Source organism: Bufo gargarizans, chromosome 5 (genome assembly GCF_014858855.1).
Source record: "Bufo gargarizans isolate SCDJY-AF-19 chromosome 5, ASM1485885v1, whole genome shotgun sequence".
Lineage (NCBI taxonomy): Eukaryota > Metazoa > Chordata > Amphibia > Anura > Bufonidae > Bufo > Bufo gargarizans.
The window spans coordinates 120,144,675-120,161,199 of record NC_058084.1 but is presented as its reverse complement, the minus strand read 5'-3'; the positions used below and the strand labels follow the sequence as shown (position 1 = coordinate 120,161,199).

At 42.3% G+C, this 16,525-nt stretch overlaps 1 protein-coding gene across 2 annotated transcripts in view; it reads right to left on the bottom strand.

The window, feature by feature from the left end:
* Positions 1 to 2,702: 2,702 nt before the first annotated feature.
* PRKDC (protein kinase, DNA-activated, catalytic subunit) overlaps positions 2,703 to 16,525 on the bottom strand; it is a 408,896-nt gene continuing 395,073 nt past the window's right edge. For both annotated transcript variants that reach the window (XM_044294047.1, XM_044294048.1), the window contains 6 exons: positions 14,768 to 14,854; positions 13,736 to 13,807; positions 8,547 to 8,748; positions 6,439 to 6,627; positions 5,022 to 5,161; positions 2,703 to 3,170 (listed from right to left, as the gene is read on the bottom strand). In XM_044294047.1, the coding sequence (XP_044149982.1) occupies positions 2,966 to 3,170; positions 5,022 to 5,161; positions 6,439 to 6,627; positions 8,547 to 8,748; positions 13,736 to 13,807; positions 14,768 to 14,854 (895 nt within the window). In that variant the 3' untranslated portion in view covers positions 2,703 to 2,965. The remainder of the gene's footprint in view (positions 3,171 to 5,021; positions 5,162 to 6,438; positions 6,628 to 8,546; positions 8,749 to 13,735; positions 13,808 to 14,767; positions 14,855 to 16,525) is intronic.

Sequence of the window (16,525 nt, the reverse complement as noted above, 5' to 3'; positions counted from 1 at the left end):
GCAGTGTAAAAAATTTCAACAAGCAGCCGTTGCCCTGCGCAATATATGAAATCCTCCGATGCTCATATCAGAGGGGCAGCCTGAGTGAAAAAGGAGATATGTCTGGGTTCAGCTCTGAATCCGGACAAACCCTTTAAATGCCCGTGATTGGCATTATCGCCAATCACAGAAAATGCCTCTGGGTGTCTGATGTGTTTTTTTTAAATAAAAAACAAACAAAACAAAGCATATCACTCTGCCCTTTGTGGCAGTGATGTTACAGGTGATGTTGCCTGCCAGTAGTGCTGTTTAGATGTCATGCTGCTGCCAGGTCTGTACCTCCAGCAGACCTTGTGGAGTTTCCCTGTACACCGAAAGCAGCTCCCAGAAGGACAATATGCATCAAGGTCTTGAGTGCCCAAGGGCCATTGATCCGCATAGTAAGCAAAGGCTAGTCTGTCTGATCCCACAGAACAGCTATAGTATATCATAACAAGCTAAAGAAATTCATGCTAGCAACTACAGGAACGTGTCACAATGGTGTATCCGCAGACTGATCAGAGTGCCTATGCTAAACTCTGTCCACTACCAAAAGCACCTAAAATGAGTCCATAAGTACAGATGAGCAAAGTTTTCAAAAATTCTATTTGGACGCTTGGACAACTTTTCTCAAGAAATTCGCCTTGTTCAGAATTAATTTATTTGTTATGAAGCGGGTTAATTCAGCTATATCTATATCTCGGCCTGCAGGGAGAGTGTATCTTAATGTACGTCACTGTACAATGCAGCAACATGCAAAGCTAGGCCTTTCTGGTAGTGAAACAGTTAATATGACAGGCAGGTGGACATACCAGTAGAATTAGACAGCTTATTCACCCAATTTGAGAATCAAGGCCAAAAAGAATTGCCTGTCTATTAAACAAGGAGGACGCTGTTCAATTAGATAGCTCTGTGCCCTACACAGGGATTAATACGCTCTCCCTACACTGACCATGCACTCTCCCTATCCAATATTCCACACTTAAAAGCTTTAAGCAACACGGTCCCTAGCACTTGTCACATCTCTCCCTATGCTTAGCTTACAGTAAAATGCAGGAAGAGACTTTTAAAGGGCTGTGATATCACAGGGACTGGCTAGCTGCTGATTGTCTCTGCATGGCATTATGGGTTTGCGTGCTCCCGGGCTTCTAACTTTTACTTTGTAACACATGTAGCCACACTTTTAGGAAAGAAACTATTTGTTACCACGAAGCACAAGGAAATTCGGATCCGTTGCTAATCGAACTTTTCCTAAACTCTGGATCGAATTCCACTTAAGATGCTTTGATTCACTCAACACTACTCATAAGCATCAAAATTGGACCAAAGAGTATAAAATAGTATAAAATAGTATAAAAATCATGTTTTCTTTTACATCTTGAGGACAGCTGGGTTTTCAGGATGCACTGAGGGAAAAATGCAAACCATCTGATCCAGTGTGACACTGGGCAATGTTTTGTTTGGTTACCTTGGGTCTTGGCATCCATGTGGATGTTACTTTAACATGTACCACCTACCTAAATATTGTTGCAGACTGAGTACAACCCTCCATGGCAACAGTATTGTTTGATGGCAGTGGTCCCTTTCAGCAGGATAATGAGCCCTGCCACATTGTTAAAATTGTTCAGGAATGGTATACCTCATTTGCAGTTTTCTCTTACACCCAATCTTGAATCCTATTTCCTGGTTTGCCATCTGTCTGCTGTCTAATCATCCCATATGGCAATGAGATGTGCCTTGACATTAGCAGATCATGTGACAGTAACCACGCCTCTTGTTCTTACCAATGACACATCCTACATTACAAAGCTCCAATACAGTATGTAACAAAACAGCAACTGAATATCTAAGCAGATTTGCCACTGGGTGCAATGGTAGGCTAATAACTTCGGAATTAGGCTACTTTCACACTAGCGTTCGAGCGGATCCGTTCAGAACGGATCCGCTCATTAATGCAGACGGTGGCTCCGTTCAGAACGGATCCGTCTGCATTATAACTTAGAAAAATTTTCTAAGTGTGAAAGTAGGCTGAGCGGATCCGTTCAGACTTTACATTGAAAGTCAATGGTGGACGGATCCGCTTGAAGATTGAGCCATATGGTGTCATCTTCAAGCGGATCCGTCCCCATTGACTTCCATTATAAGTCGGAACGGATCCGCTCGCCTCCGCACGGCCAGGCGGACACCCGAACGCTGCTTGCAGCGTTCAGGTGTCCGCTCACTGAGCGCTGGCAGGCGGATGCATTCTCAGTGGATCCGCCTCCACTGAGAATGCATTAGGGCCAGACGGCTGCGTTCAGGGCCGCTTGTGAGCCCCTTCAAACGGAGCTCACGAGCGGACACCTGAACGCAGGTGTGAAAGTAGCCTAAGGCAGTTTTGATAGATTGTGGTATTTGGGAAAAGTGATATAAATGCAATATCAGTTGGGCGGGATACATAATTATTAGTGGCACAACCTCTTTAAGATACAGAAAGCCCTATCTTAGGCTCCCCAATATTTGAAATTATAATATATATGATGTACAGTATGATATTTTTGTAACTTGCAATATTGGTGTACTTTAAGTTTATTAATTATGACTAAGCAAATACTGTCACTGCCTGATGAATATACAGTATATGGGATGACAATCTGAATTATCAGATTATTTTTTTTACGTAAAAAAAAATACAACAGAAACAGTTTTACAAAATCACTTTTGTTTTTCTGTAATGATCTAAAAACGTAATTGAATTTCATTTTAGTAAACCACTATGGAAGAGTGCAAAATGAAGGCTTTGCTGTTGCGTGTTCTGTGAGGCAGGAACAATATAAGACACTAAGATTTCTACACCACACATTTATCCAGGGAAGACTCAATAATAAATCGCTATTTCATTCCCATCAGTAATTCCATTATTGAACTGTCAAATCTAGGACAGACTGGGATTTCTGAAGCTGCATCTTCACATCCAAGGTTCCCATCCTATCCAGACTCTGCCAAGGATATTAGGGTCTGTAGCCTGATCGATAAGACATTTTACTTGAATCTCCTCAGAAAGTTCATCATCAGGTACTCCAGCTCGTATATTATACTCCTTATCTCCTTTTGCAACTTCACAGAAATGTTTAAACGCCTTAGACACAGCATGTCCCAATCGCAGTTCTTCACTGAAATAAATCATGTTAACATTTAATTCATGCACTAGTGAAGCTATACACCTAAGATTTGTCTCTACCAGTATCTGATCGATAGGGGCAGGGCTCCAGATGGGACCAAGAATTGCTAAATGGCGACAAGACTTTGTAGTCTTGTCGCCATTTGCGCCTAGACCCTCCGCTGCTCTGCCGCTTTCACAAACTGACATGGCAGGCGTTGCTCTCAGCGTGTGCTATGTTCTTCTCAACACAGCACAGGGGAGAAGGAGGCAGTCCCCCCTTTCCCCCGTGCCGCTGCCACCAATGGGCTGATAGCAGGGAGGAGGAGGGGAGGGGCTGTGGCCACTGCGCCACCAATGAATATCGTTTATGCTTAATACAAACACAGGCTGCGCTGCCGGACATATCCCATACCCGGCACCCAGCCTCTATGACTGCGCGCTGCGATCCGCCGCTATTAACCCCTCAGGAGCCTGGATTTGTATTAAGCATAAACTATATTCAGTATTATAAATCATAATCATTGGTGGCGCAGTGCGCCGCCACCCGCCCATTCATTTTCAAGGGGTCCTGAAAAAAAAATCAGACATTGTTCTGTCCGATTTTTTACAGGACCCATTGAAAATGAATGGGTCCAGATCTGTTCCGCAAAAAAACTGAACAGATCAGGAAAGAAACAACGGACGTTTGAATGGACCCTAAGGCTCCATTCACACGTCCGCAACGTGTTTTGCGGATACACGGAGCCACGGATCCGCAAAACACGGAAAGCGGCAATGTGCATTTTGCGGACCGCACATTGCCGGCACTAATAGAATATGCCTGTTCTTGTCCGCAATTGCGGACAAGAATAGGACATGTTCTATTTTTTTGCGGAAACGGAAACACGGATGCGGAAGTGCGGATCCGCAAATGTGGATGCGGACAGCACATTCCGGCCCCATTGAAAATGAATGGGTCTGCACCTGTTCCGCAAAATTGCGGAACGGATGCGGATCCATTTTGCGGACGTGTGAATGGACCCTTAAGACTGTTCTATTATGGTCCAGACGTTCCATAAAATGTGGAATGTACGCAGATTTTTTGGCGTTTTTTTTTTTTTTTTTTCAACGTGGTATTGAGTATCGCAATACTTTTTTATGGTATCGAAATTGAGTCAAGATTTTTGTATTGCAACAACCCTAGGTAAGACATGCGTTTTTAAAATTTTTATTATACCATAATTATATGTATTTTAAATTTGGCGACTAAAAATTTTTATTTGGCTCCAAATTTGTCAGGTTAGGAGTAGAGATGAGCGAACTTCTGTTTTAAGTTCGGCGTCTAAAGTTCGGCTTCCGGTTAGCGGAGAATCCCGATCTGGAACCGGATATGGATTCCGACTTCCGTTGTGGTCCGTGGTAGCGGAATCAATAATGGCCGATTATTGATTCCGCTACCACGGACCACAACGGAAGTCGGAATCCATATCCGGTTCCAGATCGGGATTCTCCGCTAACCGGAAGCCGAACTTTAGACGCCGAACTTAAAACAGAAGTTCGCTCATCTCTAGTTAGGAGTCAATGGCTCCTTGATTTTTTTTTTTTTTTTAGTCTGGAGCCCTGAGAGGAGCAGAATAATGGAATTACATAGCTGCACCCCTTCTGGCTATAATGGGATCCTTCAGGTTTCCAGCATAAATGCTGGGCAAATACTGCTGAATGCATCAGTATCTGTCTGGCAGAAAGTCAGCATTGCATTACAGCCAATGGGGATATGGCGGTGCAGATATGGTAATTCCAGTAGTCTGTTGGAACAGACTACCGGAATGTCTAAACAGCAATGTGAACAGAGGTAGAGGATACACCCTGCGTTAACACTTACCATGTGATTATTGCAGGATTTACACCAGATAACTTCCGTTTTGCACATGCTACTTTCTGCATAGGATACCAGTCCTGTGAGGTAGTGTTTACGTCTTTTACCCAGTCTCCTCTCTTTTTCAATTGCTTTGCTTCAAAATTCTGCATAACAATTTATTTTAGTACATAAATGGCAAGAATGAATTTACATTTTTATACTATCAAAATAACCCCAGAAATATGGAGGGTGAAAAAAGGTCTAAAAAATCTATGCCATAGGTGCGACAGACAAACAGCTAGTTCCAAACTCTGGTCCAGATTTACTAATACTGTTGTACTTTGATTCATATCCTTATATAGTGCAGAATTGTAATGTTGGACAAATTTACTATTCTATATAGTAACCAAATAACTAAGCGACCTGCGCAGGACCACTAGGCAGCTCCAACTGATGTCACACAGGTGCTGGCACATTTAGCGAGCAAGGTTCTCTTTGTACCTGGGTGACGTATTTAGGAGCGCCCGGCGGTCACGCACTAGCATTTCAAGAGAAAGAGTGTTGCACTACCTGCGACCCATCCATGCACCCTCTTCTCAAGCAATTTGGATTGCAAGTCTCAAGACAGTGGAGATAGGAGCCAAAATAAAGTTCGTTGCAAGTATTCTTGGTCTATGACATGTAACAGCCTTATACTACCTGTAATACCACAGTGGTTATTCTGCTGGTGTATTTGTTTTACGCTGTTGGAAAAGTATTATATACTGCACCGTGCGGTATTTGTATGGGGCTATTGGTGGTGTATTTTTCACTGTGGCATTCATTTGGCACTGCTGGGGAGGTATTTTGTGCTGCATTGTCAAGGAATTTGGAAGTGTAATACAGGAGCTGTGTGACATTATACAGCATGGTGATCAAGTGAAGCAGCTGCTATTACAGGCGGATTGGACATATACCCTGGGGCCACCTGAGCCCTCTTCACAGATGCCTGGTACAATAACGATCTGATGCTCACAGCATTAATTAATGCTAGGAGCACCAGGTACATGTGCACTTGGCCAGCAGCCGCAGGTCCCTCCTGAATTCAACTGTACCACCATCCTGATGGTCATAGGGCAGTATTTTATGCTTTGGTATTTGGTTTTGCTGGGGTGGTATTTTGTGCTGTGGTATTGCTGGTCCCACCTACTTCTTTTGTCCTGCCTGCTTGTGTTGACCCTGCCTATTTTTGTTTCCCTACCTTCTGTCAGTTCAGACTCGCCTACAACTTTGGGCCACTTTTAGTTTTTTTCCAGGGCCACTTCAAGTTCCCAGTTGGCTGCTATAATCTGACATCTATTGTATGTCTATGGCTAGTGACCACAGTGAGCTTCCAAGAACTTATTTAATTTCCCATTAACCAAAGCCACACTGGTAAAGTCAATCCAAATCTAGGTTTTACCTTCCAGTCTAGTGAAGGCTCCTTTACAAACACATCCATTGTACTAATGAGGAGGTCCGGGTTAGTTCGATAGGCTCGTAAGGCATGCACCATCACAGAATCAAATAATCCAGTTTCTTTCAGGGGCAACATCAGATTTATTATCTGACGTGTCAGTCGGAACGGCATTAGTTCTGGCACAGGTAAAAACTTAAAAAGAGAACAAGATTTAGAGAATGTATCACAAGCATAAAAAAAAAAAAAAAATCTCAATCCCTGATGTGTGCCGTAGGAATGTCTGAGTAACAACGCAAATAACATACTTGGTTCAGTAATAAATCACATATTATAGGTTTAAAACTAACAGTAAATTATTATATATATCAGCGCACATTTACATAAAAAGTAGACTCTAAATTTTTTGCATATTGTCCCCCGTTCCTCAGAATGAGGCACTCTGCATAGCATACAATTAACAAAAATACTCAAGGCTGATGTATATTTTCCCCAGTATTTTAAAGAGGACCTTTCACTGCTCCTGACGTGCCTGTTTTAATAGTTTCATGCATTCCCTATTGAATAACAATTCTGGAGTCTTATGGCTCCATGTTGTACCATTCCTTTATTATTTCTACTAGAAGTTATGAATGAATTGCTATTAGCCTTCAGTAAGGGTACAGAGGGGAGGTAACCAGTTTGACTGACTCCAATCACTGCTGTCATTGTCAGTCTGTACAGGTACACCCCCCCCCCCAACTTGTTACCTCCCCTCTGTACCCTTACTGAAGGCTAAAAGCAATTCATTCATAACTTCTAAAAGAAATAATAAAGGATGGCACAACATAGTTCTGGAGAATCTATTATTATGGCTATATTACATGGGGAATGCATGAAGCTATTAACACAGGCATGTTATGAGTGGTGAAAGGTCCTCTTTAAGGGAAAAACCGCATGGAACAATAATAAATGTGCATAATCATCATATGGTGTTTAGCTATGGCTATTAAAGTGTCCTTCGATTGCATACAGAACACAATGTAATATGGCAGATCTCTAATTCACGCATGAAATGTCTCCAGTACTCACCATCACCACTATTCACACCATGTAGAAAAACAGATATATGCAGATCCGTATAGCAAACAATGATCCCAGACATGGCTTGGGAGTCTGATGAAAGCACGTGTTGTGCTGAAACGCGTCACTATATGCTTATAATATGTGACTGAATAAACGCAACATTCATCATCATCGCGAGTGGCGGTCTTTTTTCCTTCTATCCCAGACATGGCTTGTGATGAAATTGTGCAACAGATGGATGGATCTAATGACCCATAACACGCTGCCTTCTCTGCCGGAGAGCACACTGCATGGAGCAGGAGAAACTGTGTAGACTGCCTTCCAAAGGGTGTGGTTTATTATACTTACATTTAGGAGTAAAACATACAATACACATTAAGATTCATCTGTCCACCCGACCGAAGTCGTCGTCCCCGTCACTACCTCAAAAGAAGCCGAGAACAGGGCAAAATCTAGTGGCAATTTTATTGTGTAGGATATGCATTTGTTTTTACTACTAAGGGTCCATTTCACATGTCTGCAAAATGGGTCCGCATCCGTTCCGCAATTTTGTAGAAACGGGTGCAGACCCATTCAGTTTCAATGGGGCCAGAATGCGCTGTCCGCATACGCATTTGCGGATCCGCACTTCCATTTCCGCAAAAAATAAATAAATAGAAAATGCCTAATCTTGTCCGCACTTGCGGTCAAGAATAGGACATGTTCTATTATAGTGCCAGCGATGTGTGGTCCGCAAATTGCGGAATACACATTGCCGGTGTCCGTGTTTTGCGGGTCCGCAAAACACTTATGGACGTGTGAATGGACCCTAAATAGGAGTATAAATAAACCACTTTTTGCCCATTGGAAGGCAGTCTACACCAGTGTTTCCCAACCAGCGTGCCTACAGCTGTTGCAAAACTACAACTCCCAGCATACCCATCATGATATCAATAAAAGCTCTACTAAATTACAAACTCGGCTCTACTACATGTGTATTTACATTTAGAGCAATGAACTCCTAGTTGGAACTTGCTCAAATACAACTGAAAGTCTCATAATGAAGTTACCTGGGTTGCAGTGCCAAAAGCATGACCAAAGTCGATACCAATCATTCCTCCAGTCTCCATATTGACCATGAAGTTGCTCAGGTGACGATCTCCAATGCCAAGGATCCAATGACTTATACACAGCAAAGCATGAGTCCGGACAAAATGGGAGCGCAGAGCCAGAAATGCTTCAGGGGTTGCGCTCATCTTAACAAAGGCCCTCCTAGAATGTATGTGACAAATTTAATGTGTACACAATCCAGTCAGTGGTAGGAAACCATAGGTGTATAGCAATGATTACTGGGAAACACCAATAACTAAAATACATCCGCTCTATACTTCTCAAGAGGTCACTGCGAGAACTGCAACAAGTGTCAGAGTTATGGAAACATACAGTAAGTATTCCTTAGCACATGCCCAGGGTGCCCAGACTTGTAGAGGGTGATGCCTGCGCCTGTGAGACATCTGCACCCGAGGCTGCCTGACTGCGCAGACGCAACTCGCAAACATTACGGCACCGCACATCCCAGAAGTGCCTGCAACAGAATTAGACTGGGGAGCACAGCGCTCACCTGGTAAGGGAAGATCATAAGTCTGGGCACTGTGGGCAAGCTGAGATTAAAAAAGGATAACCCATTTAAATGTGAAGAATCAGAAAAATCTAGAACATTACCAATACTCCATGTTACCATCACTAAATATCAGATGTGTGACATGTGAATATATACTTAAAGGGCTTCTGTCACCCCACTAAAGTGATTTTTGGGCTAGTGAAATTAGTTATATTGCGATATATGACAATATAATTGTGTTACTTACTTTGATCCAGCAGTTTCTGCAAAAAACGAAGTTTTAATATATGTAAATTCGGTCTCTACCAGCAAGTAGGGCGGCTACTTGCTGGTAGCTGCTGCAGAAATCCGCCCCCTCGTCGTGTTGATTGACAGGGCCAGCCGGGATCTCCTCCTCCGGCCAGCCCTGTCGGCATTTCAAAAATCGCGCGCCTGTGTGGATTCGGCGCAGGCGCTCTGAGATGAGGAGGCTCGTCTCCTCAGCACTCCCTCAGTGCGCCTGCGCCGATGACGTCTTCTATTTCGGTGATGTCATCGGCGCAGGCGCACTGAGGGAGTTCTGAGGAGACGAGCCTCCTCATCTCAGAGCGCCTGCGCCGAATCCACACAGGCGCGCGATTTTTGAAATGCCGACAGGACTGGCCGGAGGAGATCCCGGCTGGCCCTGTCAATCAACACGACGAGGGGGCGGATTTCTGCAGCAGCTACCAGCAAGTAGCTGCCCTACTTGCTGGTAGAGACCGAATTTACATATATTAAAACTTTGTTTTTTGCAGAAACTGCTGGATCAAAGTAAGTAACACAATTATATTGTCATATATCGCAATATAACTAATTTCACTAGCCCAAAAAAAAAAAAAAATCCCTTTAGTGGGGTGACAGAAGCCCTTTAAGTCATTTTAAGCAGTAGTATATAGTATACAGGCAGTGCTTGGTATAAATGGTCCACATTATGACACCAAGTCACCAGGTGGTGGCAGCACACAGACACCAATATGGATGTAAAAGAAATTCATTTAGATTCATAAAATGTTTTCCTCACATCCATATTATTGCTTGTGCACGCTCGCCACCTGCTTCTTTGTCAATTTAAGCAGCAGTCATCTGCATCACCAGGTTGTAAGATACTGCTTAACTGACAAAGAATTAAAATGTTGGATTATCGAACCTTTGGTGCTGGAGCAGAGGTTAGATGTGGTATATACAGTACCTTGCAAAAGTATTCACCCTTGACTTTTTTCGTATTTAGTTTTACATTACAGCATTAAGTTCAATGTTTTGTTAATCTGAATTATATGTGATGCATCAGAACACAATAGTCTAAGTTGGTGAAGTGAAATGAGAAAAATATATAAATAAAACTATTGTTTAGAAATAGAAAACAGAAATTGGCATGTGCGCCTTTGTTAGGAAGCCCATAAAAATCTCTGGTGCAACCAATTACCTTCAGAAGTCACATAATTAGTGAAATGATGTCCACCTGTGTGCAATTTAAGTGTCACATGATCTGTCATTACATATAGACACCTTTTTTTGAAAGGCCCCAGAGGCTGCAACACCTAAGCAAGAGGCATCACTAACCAAACCCTGCCATGAAGACCAAGGAACTCTCCAAACAAGTAAGGGACAATGTTGTTGAGAAGTATAAGTCAGGGATGGGTTATAAAAAGATATCCAAATCTTTGATGATCCCCAGGAGCACCATCAAATCTATCATAACCAAATGGAAAGAACATGGCACAACAGCAAACCTGCCAAAAGACGGCCGCCCACCAAAACTCATGGACCGGGCAAGGAGGGCATTAATCAGAGAGGCAGCACAGAGACCTAAGGTAACCCTGGAGGAGGTGAAGAGTTCCCCAGCAGAGACTGGAGTATCTGTACATAGGACGATAATAAGCCGTACACTCCATAGAGTTGGGCTTTATGGCAGAGTGGCCAGAAGAAAGCCATTACTTTCAGCTAAAAACAAAAAGGCACGTTGCAAGTTTGCGAAAAGGCATGTGGGAGACTCCCAGAATTTATGGAGGAAGGTGCTCTGGTCTGATGAGACTAAAATTTAACTTTTCGGCCATCAAAGAAAACGCTATGTCTGGCGCAAACCCAACACATCACCCAAAGAACACCATGCCCACAGTGAAACATGGTGGTGGCAGCATCGTGCTGTGGGGATGTTTTTCAGCAGCCGGACTGGGAAACTGGTCAGAGCTGAGGGAAAGATGTATGGTGCTAAATACAGGGATATTCTTTAGCAAAACCTGTACCACTCTGTACGTGATTTGAGGCTAGGACGGAGGTTCACCTTCCAGCAGGAAAATGACCCCAAACACACTGCTAAAGCAACACTTGACTGGTTTAAGGGGAAACATGTAAACGTGTTGGCATGGCCTAGTAACAGCCCAGATCTCAATCCAACAGAAAATCTGTGGTCAGACTTAAAGATTGCTGTTCACAAGCGCAAACCCTCCAACTTGAAGGACCTGGAGCAGTTTTGCAAGGAGGAATGGGAAAAAATTCCAGTGGTAAGAAGTGGCAAGCTCAAAGAGACTTATCCAAAGCGACTTGCAGCTGTGATCTGTGCAGGCGCCACCCGACCTGTGCAGCATCTCCATGTCCACAGTGCCCCTCCATCTGTGCCCCATCTAGTGTCCTCCAGTGCCCCCTCCTGCTGGCCGTGACAATTTCCAGCCCCCCCCCCCCCCTCCAGCGCTGCCTCCATTCCTGAACCGCCGCCATCATCAGAGTGTCAGCTCTATGCTGACACTCTGCTGTAACCCCAGAGATGCAGCGGCATCTATGGGGTTAATGGAGGGAGGGGGCTCCCTCTCTCCACCATCGGGGCTGCTGCGCTGCGATGGCAGTCCCGATGGTTGCCCTACAGGGCATCTGAATGTATTACACTTTGCAATGCAAGAGCATTGCAAAGTATAGTACAGCCATCAGCCCCACTGGATCTTCATGATCCAAGAGGGACTTGATAAAAAAAATTTAATGTGAAAAAAAATAAAAGTTAAAAAAATAAAATAAAAAATGTAAAATAAAAAAAATGCAATTTTTTCCTAAAAAACAACATAAAAATAAAAAAACAACACATATTAGGTATCACCGCGTCCGTAACGACCGTCTCTATAAAGATATCACATGATAGACCCCGTCCGATAAACACCATAAAAAAATAAAATAAAAACTGTAAAAAAAAGCAATTTGTCACCTTACATCACAAAAAGTGCAACAGCAAGCGACCAAAAAGGCGTATGACCCCCAAAATAGTACCAATCAAACCGTAACCGCGTCCCGCAAAAATTAATATCCTATTTAAGACAATCGCCCAAAAAATAAAAAAGCTATGGTTCTCAGACTATAGAGACAATGCTATTATTGTGTAAAACTAAAATAAATAAGAAAAAGTATACATATTAGGTATTGCCACGTCTGTAACGATCTTCTCTATAAAACTATCACATGACCTAACTCCTCAGATGAACGCTGTAAAAATAAATAAATGAAAACTGTTCCAAAACAGCCAATTTTTGCATCACCTTGCCCCATAAAGTGTAATAATGAATGATCAAAAAATCCTATGTACCCAAAAATGGTACCAATATAAACCTCAACACTTTCTGCAAAAAACGAGCCCCTGCACAAGACGATCGGCAGAAAAATAAAAAACATATGGCGTTCAGAAAACCAATCCAGCACAATCTGCCTTCCAAAAACCGTATGGCATTCCTTTCCTTCTGCGCCCTGCCGTGCGCCCGTACAGCAGTTTACGACCACATGTGGGGTGTTTATGTAAACCGCGGAATCAGGGTAATAAATATTGAGTTTTGTTTGGCTGTTAACCCTCAATGTGTTAAAGATTTTTTTTTATAAAATGGAAAATCTGCCAAAAATGTGAAATTTAGAAATTTCATCTCCATTTTCCTTTAATTCTTGTGGAACGCCTAAAGGGTTAACAAAGTTTGTAAAATCAGTTTTGAGTAACTTGAGGGGTGTAGTTTCTACAATGGGGTCATTTATGGGGGTTTCCACTATGTAAGCCCCACAAAGTGACTTCAGACCTGAACTGGTCCTTAAAAAGTGGGTTTTGGAAATTTTCTTAAAAATTGTAAGAATTGCTTCTAAACTTCTAAGCCTTCTAACGTCCTAAAAAAATAAAATGACATTTCCAAAATAATGCCAACATAAAGTAGACATATGGGGAATGTTAAGTAATAAATATTTTATTAGGTATAACTTTCTGTTTTAGAAGCAGAGAAATTGAAATTTGGAAAATTGTGAATTTTTCCACATTTTTGGTAAATTTGGGATTTTTTTCATAAATAAAGGTGAAATATATTGATTCAAATATATGATTATCATGAAGTACAATGTGTCACGAGAAAACAATCTCAGAATGGCGTGGATAAGTAAAAGTGTTCCAAAGCTATTACCACATAAAGTGACGCATGTCAGATTTGTAAATTTTGACCTGGACATTGGGGCATCAATGACCCTTGGTCATGAAAGGGTTAACACAACACTAGGCACAATTTAGAATCAAGAGTCAGAAGTTTCTGGGCTTCAATCAAGACATTGGCAAATACATTCTGATTGGCTGCTACAGGCAACATTTATTTATTTATTTTTTAAACTTGCCTCAACAGGTCTCCAGGAACAAGTGCTTCTCTTTCTCTGAAGGAGCTGATAGTTGAATCACGGCCCACTTTACTGTAGAAGAAAAATGTATCACAATTTACGGTCTTAGAAGGCAAACTCACCATGTGCACCTTTAGAATATGTAAAATGATATTTTCTTAAGGCCTCATGCACACAACCGTTTTTCGGGTGCGGACCCATTCACTTCAATGGGTCCGCAAAAGATGCGGCCCGCACTCCATGTGCTGTCGGCATCGGTTGCTCCGTTCTGAGGCCCCACAAAAAACATATAGCAGGTCCTATTCTTGTCAGTTTTGCGGACAATAGGCATGTCTAAAATGGGCTTCCGTTTTTATGCGGACCGCAAAAAACAGCACGGTCGTGTGTATGTAGCCTAAAGGGGATTTTAGAATTTAACTTTTTTTCATGCCAAAATACAGGGAGTTTGTTAAAATAATTTAAAAAAGGGAACCCACCTTCCTGAACCCCCTCTGATCCAGCACTGGAGCGGAAACGTCCTGCATACCTGTGCAGCCAACCACTGGCCTTAGCAGTATACGGCACTAGACCACTGAGGCCATTGATTGGCTGCAGTAGTCACATGCAGTATACAGGTAAGTCAAAGCTGCAACCAAAATATTACATCACGACTGCAGCTCAGTGGAGAAGTCAGAGCGGCACCACTGGATTAGAAGGGATACGGGAAGGTGAGTTTTAAGTTTTTGTATTATTTTAACAACCTCTATGCAGTTTGCTACATGAAAAAAATGGAACTCACACACCCCTTTTAAGTTACTGTCCGAAAGACTAAAGTGGTCGCACTGGCAGCTTTTCTGTGTGTTTTCATGATTCTGACAACATACAAAGTACTAATTTGCTGAATGGTAAACAATTTGAATTGTTTTTGCACCAACATAAATGTTATATAACAGCCATATCTGCATAATAAAAAATAAAGCACTTTTACAATGAAAGTGGCTTGTGGATTAAAAGAGAAAACAGTGTATAATCACCAAATTTTCAGCCACTCACCTATACGCATCGATATGTTGTTGAGGATTTCCAATCTGGTCTTTCTTGTCCAGCCAGGCTTTGTAATGCTTGTCTGGACTATGTTTTCTACAAATTGAAATATAATGACACAGCTTTAACAACTGCTGTCTCATCACCATACATGGAGACATTGTGGAAGCACTCATCTCTCTATATTCAACAGTATTGCCACTGCACCCCCCTGCCCAATGCCAATTTTTTTTCACCTAACCCTTTTGCCAAAATGAAAGCGCTCATTGTCCATGGCCCTTCTTCTGCCCACCCTCTCTCCCCTACCTGGTGCTGCCTGAGGCGATCGCCTCACCTGGCCTCATTAGTGGTGCACCTGGGTGCAGGCAACTTGGTAACATCATCATCGCACCACCTGAGCTGGGCTTCTACTGGGAGCACTATATAGAGACATTACATACTGGCACTCATTATGGGTAGCACTATGGGGAAGGGGGGAGAGGAGCACTCTATGGGCATACAGTTATATTGAGGGCATTATATGCTGTACACATTATGGGGGGCACTATGGGAAAAGGGGGAGAGGAGCACTCTAGGGGCATATACTGAAGGCATTACATACTGTAAAAATTATGGGGGCACTATGGGAAAAGGAGCACTCTGGGGCAGTATATAATGATATTTGAAACTGGCAAACATTAAGGTGGCACTATGGGGGGCACTAAGAGGGCATTTTTTGTACTGGCACACATGGGGGCATTTTTTCTACATCAAAGGAGACGTCACTGAATGTAAGAGGTATGTGATTCTGTATTACCTTTTATGTTTTGTAATTCTGTATGTAAAAGTTAGGAGGGAAGAGGTTAGGTTGAGAATTTAGCATGGGGGGGGGGGGCATCTTTTCAAATTTTGCCTTAGGCCTATTGCACATGACCGTATGGTTTTGCGGTTCATTTTAAACAAATCAGTTTTTTATGTTTCAATAGTGTTTCCGTTCCGCTTCCGTTTTGCCATTCTGTTTGTCATCCGTTTTTTGCGGATCGAAAACTGAAGTATACAATAATGTTTAAACAGTAAGTACATAAAAAAAATTGGGCAGGGCATAAAATTTTAATTTCATCAATAGATGGTTCCGCAAAAACGGAATAGATACGGAAGACATACGGATGCATTTTTTTTTTTTTTTTTGCAGAACCATGGAGTTAAATGGAGCCACGGAACATGATTTGCGTGCAATAATAGGGCATGTTCTATCTATGAACGGAACGGAAATAGAAGATACTCCGTATGCATTTAGTAGTTTTTGCGGACCCAAAGTGAATGGTTCCGCATGGGGACCACAAACAGAATGCAAAAAAAACGGAACGGGAATGGAAGAGGCCTTAGGCAGCAGAAAGGCTAGGTGCACCTCTGAGTAAAGCAGGTGATAGACAATTAATTTCGACTGGCAATGCATACATTTTCTGAAATTGTTTAGATAGTCTAACAATACGTGACTGTCACTGAAACAAAATAAGTACCACTAAAACACAGACTCCACTACCAATGGTGTACTAAAATAAAATATTGTCAAAAGTCAACTATACTGCAGTTAAAATGTGGGCACATGAATACCTCACTTTTAAATTAATTTTCTAGTCAGAGGCTCAAAAATTATATATAAGTTATTACCTACAAGGTATGACTGTCTGCCATTTACTTATTTTCTTCAGACCTTGCCATTTGACTGCTTCTTAGCTCAGCTTCACTAGGGCAGAGGTGTGATATGTAACTACATTTTATGTACAT